At 36.2% G+C, this 7,839-nt stretch overlaps 1 protein-coding gene across 1 annotated transcript; it reads right to left on the bottom strand.

The window, feature by feature from the left end:
* Nucleotides 1-244: 244 nt before the first annotated feature.
* Nucleotides 245-6,995, bottom strand: LOC147064395 (uncharacterized). The gene is made up of 8 exons (XM_085958303.1): nt 6,822-6,995; nt 6,499-6,745; nt 5,594-5,693; nt 4,680-4,814; nt 4,134-4,362; nt 2,624-2,870; nt 2,283-2,497; nt 245-516 (listed from the first exon to the last, which is right to left on the bottom strand). Exons 1-8 carry the CDS (start codon nt 6,896-6,898, stop codon nt 411-413), a joined length of 1,356 nt encoding a protein of 451 aa, XP_085814429.1. The 5' UTR covers nt 6,899-6,995; the 3' UTR covers nt 245-410.
* Between the last annotated feature and the right edge of the window lie 844 nt (nt 6,996-7,839).

The following is a 7,839-nucleotide window of genomic DNA, read 5'->3' as shown; positions in this document are numbered from 1 at the left end:
CAGATATACTGTATTATTTGTTAGGTTAGGTTTTCATTCTTGAATAAATCATGAATTTTGCCAAAATCAGCTATGAAAAAAAATTGAATTAATGTTCATATTAAATCTAATAAAATTGGAGACCGGATAGTATAAGGTCACCTCTTTCCGATATAAAAGCTCACGGCGAACTGTGCCACGGTGAAATGTTTTACGTACAACTTACATGTAACCGTGAAAATGATGTACGGGATATAAAAAAACATTGAAATGAAAATCCTATTTATTTCCTTACGACATACAATATTAGAAAAAAATCTACCCATAGCGGTACATACACTCCAAATATTAGTAAAGAAAAACGATTTAAAAGCTGTACATTTGATTTTCAAGGAGACATTCAAATATTTTACAGGCTGTTTAACAGACAATCAATGTTTATTAAATAATACTTTATAGAAAGTATCCACGTCGGGGATTACACTTGAGTTGCTGCTGGCTGGAAGGGTCGGTTTACTCGGTGGGGCACGTGACGTGCTGAAACATAAAACAACATATAAGTAGTATGGGCACTCATTATTTTTATTTTCACGCCAAATTATTTAATAATATAATGATGGAATAAACCATTGTGTGTTTTAACAAGAGATTATGAATATATATGTTTATGCTCAAATAATATCCTGTACCGGTGATGGGCGATGACCCAGTTTGAACGCAGTATATGGACAGATTTTTAATAAAATTTTGTTTTAAATGACATTATATAAAGGTACTTCTTGCAGGGTTGGATTTACGCTATGCCGTATTGGGGTCCCCAAAAAAACACCAATAAATGTTCATCTTTTAATAATACTTGGTTGCGCCATATTTGGTGGCTGTCATTCCTTATTCCTCACCTACCCCCGAATCCAGTATTATTGCCACAAGACCAAGTGACTGGCAGTTACGGGTCACTAATCGACCATAAGTGCGAAGAACGGGAGTCACTCCAAAACCACCGTCGCGCGTGAGTTAGCTCAATGATAGGATCAGGTGCGTGTTGCCGCACCACGTAAACAACAGACTGATTCAGAAGTTGTTCATGGGCCAAGGCCGGATCAGCTTGATATAGTGTGATCGTTGTCCCAGATATACTTCTGAATACCTGCCAAGCCGTGATACCGGCTATCATCATTCACATAACAATCATCATCATTCATCAACCTCATATAATATCATAAATCAACAGTGTACCGTCAAGTGCCACGAACCGGGTAACCCAGACAAACAATACCGTGCGAGTGATAGTGCAACCAGACCAAGGAGCCATCATGAACATCATAAAAAGTCAGTGTCTGGCATCCTGTTAAATCGCCCCCCCCCCCCTAGATCCACCATCACCTTCAAAATTATACAATCCACTGCTAAAAGTGCCACCAATACTCTTCTTGCTATTTTGTTTACTTATTATTTTTAATCGTTTGAGTTTTGTACTATTCTAACTCAATTCAATTAAAACTTAAATTCAAATTCGATCAAGTACCTTCGGTCAATAGTATTAATTATCCACATATTATTTGATCAGAATCTGTTGACAATACAGCAAAATCGATGTTGGCCAATCACATTGTGTAAATAATAACTTTCAATTCATGGCAGTGCGAAAAATGAGCTTTCTCCTTGGTAATTAGCTACAGGTACTGAAAAAAGTAGGCATTTATAATTTGGCTCCCATCTTCTAGAGGTTCTCAATCTTTGACCTTTCGATGAAGTCTTGAATTAATCCATAAACTAGTACAAACTCATTCACATTCACTCAAATCTCAAGATATTGGGTTACAAGAGCTTTCCGGAGGGGGCTGCTATCTTTCTTCACCGATGTGTCATGGATGTTATAAATTTAATATTCGGTCTCTGGGTTCTACTAGATTATGAGCCTCGAGCTTTAGCCCCCCCATGGTAAATTCATCCCTGTATATTTCTCTTCATTCTAAGGTCCGAACGTCGGAATACCAAAAAAATTAATGAGATGGCAATACATGCGCACTAATTGCGGGTTGTGTTTGGGAGAAGGGAGAGCATACGATACAAAAAGCTCTCAACTGTGATTCGGAAAATCTCTCCGTAAAAAAATTAAGTTAATGCAGGTTTACTCAACAACCAAGGTGAAATGAGATTGTTGGTCTTTTACAGAAGAAATGATTTGGAATTACCATCAAGTGTTATAATACAATATGAATCCTTGTAGTGATAATCAAAACTCTATGGTAAATACAAATAAGTAAGCGTTGATTATAATTTGATTTGAATACAATATTTACCTAGATTTAGAAGCTGTAGCTCCATGCCGACCGCTTGTTGTAACTGGATTACGAGGATTGACAAGGAAGCAGTTCATGGGTTGTCCATCAAGTTGGCGATTGTGATAGACGTCAACAGCTTTCTGCGCATCTTTCAACGAGCCGTATATTACTTCTGCCGTGCCCTGCCTCACCAATCGAGATTCCAGAAGCTCACCGATATCACCGAATAACTCCTGAAAGATACAAAATACATTCGTTAAAATATTATTTATCCCTAGCATCTATTATCATTTCACTTTAAGTGGTTGTTATGCATTATTTAGTTCTCAATACCAATATTAGGAAAATAATCAAATTACATGTATGTCAGCGCCGGTGACTGTGCCCTGAAGATTGCTCACGAGGATTCTGTATCCGGGCGGTTGGTTAGGAGAGGGTGCTCGCTGTGAGGGGACGTGCGGTGTACGTCTCGAAAGAGTGGAGGGGCGGGGAGGTGGGGTTTCCAAGCGGCTGCGCAGGGAAGCCGATGGCCGTTTTTTTAAGATGGACACCGGGCTCGGTGGACTGACATCTCGAATATAGACAGGCTCTTCGTTTCGTCGTGATCTACAATCCAAGCAATATGTTAAATTTTTAATCATCAAATGAATATGGTTGAGATGGAGTTGACATGTTATTATCCTGACAGAATGAGTGTTATTGTTATGTACACAAGATTGTCGAGAAGAACAAACTGACCCTCGAAAATTTCATTCCTCGTGAATTACTCCATAATATAATTAACTGGTAAATTTAATACTGGTATACCTCGCTTCCTATGAATATTCTAAAACATTAGACCGAGAGGTTTAAAAGAATACTATTTTATGTAAAAAAAATACTTTATGTAGTCATCAAATGTTTAAAATAAATATAAAGGATAATAAGGCTTCAAAATTATATAAATAGATTATCTACAACGTTTAAGGAATGTCCAGGGTTATGCTCTGAAAATACCATAAAAGCTCCATTTTGACCAACTTTGAGCCTGTGGGCCTTAAGATTGCAGTCTGCGAGTGTTTTACATGAGTAATACTGTTAAATAAATTTGAACATGATAAATAAGCCAAGTCTTGCAATATGAGCAAATTTTCCGAATGACCCATGATGGGCAAGCGGCTTACGCGTCGGCTTATAATGTCGTGAGTCCCAGGTTCGCCAGGTACGAATCCTGGGTCTGGCAAATACACATATTATTTTTTAATTTGTATTTGGAGTCAAGAGTATGACCTACATAATAGGTTGAGCAAGTGGCTAACATCCATTTCTCTTAAAAAAAAAAAAAAAACTGTCAATACAAACCTTCACCCTGTCGAGGCCCATGTGACCTATTAGGGTCGGACATAGTCAAAAGAAGATTTTCCAAATGCATGTTAAATTTTTTTTTTTTTTTTGTAAAAACACAAAAAAATCCATTTACGAGTCAGAATACCGGCATGTATTAAAATTGCTGTCGAAAGTTACGCAGCGTGATAACAACCAATTAACTCACGTAATGCTGTGTAATCACATGTTAATCATGCTCCGAACATGATTTATAATCTGAATACGGACTGGAAATTTAACTGTACTATTCAACAAACATGTTTCTACATCAGTTTTTGACATTCTGTATAAGAGAACTCATAGGTATAGTAATATCATCATAAATCGTCCAGTGGTCGAATTTAGAACTAAGCTTATCACATTATAAAAAGTATCGAATGATATATCAAATATTGGCGTGTGGCGCCTTCACTCAGCGGACAACTTATACTGGTGAATCTATACAGGCGAACAGCGGGTGAATGAGATAAGAATGACTGAGTGATATGTAGTTGATTTGTCTACCTTTTTAAGATACCATGGCTGATCGGCGACGATTTCCGCGCATCATTATTTTTAGCTACTATCTTTAAATTGAGGCTGGCCTGTCGATCGCCGAGGACTGTTTTGTCTCGCATCGGTTTTAGATTTCTGGATCGGGCCACCAGCGGGAAGTTCGGAGGCGGCGGCAGATATCTCGGCATATCATTGTCCACCGATCTGATGATTGGTTTTAACGGAGCGGGAACGTATTCTGAAAGAAAATCATATCTCTAGATATTGCTGAAGAAAGTACATTAGATGAATTTAGTTTCGAAAACTTTCGATAAGTCAACAGGTCACGAGCCAAAAGATTGTGACTTATATTGATTTGCTTCAATTAAAATATTATTGAATATTCTATAATATGCTAAAAATTTACTCTTTAGAATCAATAACATCAAATGAAAATACAATTAATTTCGGTAAATGGAAAGTTGTTTTATTCCAACTGAGTAAACATTATACCACTAGCGATGTGCCACCACACGATACAAAAAAAATAATTTAATAAGTTTTATTAACACTAACCTTCTTCCAAATCCATCACTACATCCATGTCATATCCAGACATTGGTATCAACGGATTCATTTGAATATTGCGTGATGGGTAAGGCGCTAACATTAAAGGTGATGAATGGACTTGTCTCGTTAAATCTGTAAATCCTGCAAAATAAATATAGCCCTATAAGACACCTTTAAATTTTTGAAACCATCCGTGGTTTGCAGTGAATGTATGAGTATCATCAACACTATCATCATTTTTACACTTCTTCAAAAAGACTCAAGGCTTTTTACTGTATGAGCGCATAATATGGTTTATTGGAATTCTTCTTTTCTCGGTAATTATAGTAGTTACATTGGTACCGATTTTTTTTACATGATCCATGATTTGAGCTTTTTCGATTATAATTATTGTTCTTTTTATAGGATGACACAAAATACTTTGTTTTTTAAATCGCGCAACTACGAAATTGCGTATGTCAAATTCGCGTAAGTCGAGGGCTTACCTACTGTAAATAAAAACATATAGGTGAATACTAATGAAACTATTTTGCCAGATTTTGTGCACACCATCTGTCACGAAAATGCTCCTATGTTATGGAAGTATTTTTTACGATTTTTTCATTTAAAACAGCCCATATACCTACTGACTGACTGTAATTTTGATAAAGTTGAATAAAAATCAATCTTTATGGTAGAAATCAGTGGCGGCTTTTCTAATATTATACATGTGCGCTGCACTCCTGCCATTTTTTAAAACATCACTTAATGTGCATCATTGCTATTCATAAGTCTGATAAGTAAAACAACATTGCAGACTTTTTGCTCGTAGCGCCAGCTTACTGTGAGGTCACTTGACATGATGGTAATGTTTTTCGCATAAATCTACAGATGTGTAAAATGCCCTATAACACAGAAACATAAGTAATTAATGTACATACCTCGGTTCATCCTTCCTTTTGTTTTTAAACTGATTCCATTTCTATTCTTATGAATGGTTACATTACTGCCTATATTTCTTTGTACATTATTATTCCCACCCTGAAAATGCAACAATAACAAACTTTAATTTACAAGGTTAGTCAGTTTGGTGAGCAACAATATTAAATTGAATAATTTAGAATAATTAACATGGCTAAGACGTACCACCGATTGAAATAGCCAAGTTCGACTGAAACTTTGACAGAAAATAATACATCGTTTAGAGGTGTATGGATTTATCGTTGACTGTACATATTATGGCGGCCATAATACAATGAATGTATAAACGTATAAAAGTATTATCGTGCAAGTTGCAAGCATGGATCAAAAAAGTTCAGGAGCTTCCAAATTTTCAGGCGACAGTTGGAACCTGAGGTATCTGCGCCTGCGCAGTAGAACGATAATGGCGAACCTGCCGGAAAAACGAACTACAACGCGGACAACATTTTTGACGTTTACCAATTTTGACAACTTGTCAAATAACACCATACAATGACAACATCGCGTCTCGCTTACGCTTGAAGAATGAAATTGGTATGAAGATGTCTCATCCAAGTGACAGCTTCATACTATTTATTCCTATCCAAGTTAACTTGGATGAGTAGGACGCAGTCCAAGTAGCTTGGATAGGAATGATTAGTATGAAGATGTCTCATACGAGTGCACTTGGATAGGAATAAATAGTATGAAGCTGTCACTTGGACCGTGTCAACGCGGCTTTAGTGAAACCATTAGATTCAATACGTGGACATGCTTACCTGAGCAAATGTCAACAAGACTTTTAAACGAAATTTGTTAATTTAACATCTGCACTAAATACATAAACCCGAATATAGTATTTTAGATAACGATACTCATTACTCACCCTATTCATTCGTAATTGTTCCAGTTTAACTCTTGCATCTTTATGTTTGGCGATTTCTGCTAGTTTATCTCGTGCGTCGGTGATTTTCGTCCGATTTTTTAGAATAATTTTATTTCTCGCATCACCGATCATTGGTGGTTTACCACGGCGATTGATAAAACCTCCCCGTTTAGAAGTTATGGGCCCTGATTTCGGTACAATTGTTGTGTTTTTAAATTGCGGTCTTACAACACCTCCTCTTCGCGTGCTGAAAGTGCCAAACAAAAAATAATTCTGAGTTACAAATGCTTCAAGTTTCAATTTATTTATCGAAGTGTACTAACCCTCCTCTTCCTCTCATGGGAATTATTCGTTTCTTGCGAATAATATCGTCCAAACTTAAATCTGGTGTAGACGCCATGTCAAATAAATGCTTTGCTTTGCTTTGGCTTATGTCAAACGTTCACTTCAAATATGACAAAAAAGTGTCCATTTTCTACCATAGACAAAAATACTTCATCGACAACACAGCTGATGATAGTGCTGCCATCTTTTTCTCACTGAATTATAGTACGCAGTCAAAGAAATAAAATTATCGTACTTCGGCAAAAAATATAGTACCTATGCGTTGTCATCAGGTCCATTTACATTTACCTGGATCACCCATTATTGTTGAAATTTCAACTTTTTTTGAATGTTCTTTTCGTTCATCTGCTGTTGAACATGCATGGGTTTATTGTTTCTCACAAGACCCTTTTTATTTAAGTACCTACCTCTTCCGATGAAAAATGTTTCCCGGTGAATTAAAAAAAATAACGTTTCCACCTAAATTACCTCATTCCAGCATCTTTTTTTCTCGGATTTATTACGAAATTATAAAACTTTGTATCAATTTATAATACAGAAATATTGAAATTTTAGTACTTTTTAATGTCGAAATTACGGTAAACGTACCAGTAGTTGACCACTTAAGAAAAAAATTCAACAAAAATAACGATTAACGTTTAGCATTAGACCGAATGTTGGCAAAGCAAGTCTACTCATAATGGATCAAATGTCTTAATTAATATGATAAGACAAAAATTAAGAAAGGGTCTGTTACAAAAAAATTGTGTCCAATTTTTCAAAACCATGTTGCTGTTTTAGTAGTTGACCATCCAAAAAATTGAAAGTTCCAGTAGTTGACCTATATACCTACCTTATGTGAGGTAGGCTGATTGCATTGAATTGTAGGCAATTTGCGTCAAAATTAACGCTAACATTATTAATTATACGGGTACGTTATAATGACCAAAGTAAATCCTCCGTGATGCCCTGCATTTTTTTTTATCGCGTCGCTATTTCTCGTAAGTTGTCAGTTAT

This window comes from Rhyacophila brunnea, unplaced genomic scaffold, assembly GCF_057557595.1.
Source record: "Rhyacophila brunnea isolate RB1 unplaced genomic scaffold, BYU_Rbru_1.0 scaffold_7, whole genome shotgun sequence".
NCBI classification, from domain to species: domain Eukaryota; kingdom Metazoa; phylum Arthropoda; class Insecta; order Trichoptera; family Rhyacophilidae; genus Rhyacophila; species Rhyacophila brunnea.
Note: the sequence above shows the minus strand (reverse complement) of the source record. Positions and strands in the feature narration are given on the sequence as shown.

Excerpts from the sequence above, each read along its gene's own strand:
- LOC147064395 (XM_085958303.1), bottom strand. The coding sequence starts at position 6,898 with ATGGCGTCTACACCAGATTTAAGTTTGGACGATATTATTCGCAAGAAA. Across the intron at positions 4,815-5,593 it reads AAAAGGAAGGATGAACCGAG|GATTTACAGATTTAACGAGA; the intron begins GTATGTACATTA and ends TTTATTTTGCAG. Across the intron at positions 517-2,282 it reads GCTACAGCTTCTAAATCTAG|CACGTCACGTGCCCCACCGA; the intron begins GTAAATATTGTA and ends TTTATGTTTCAG.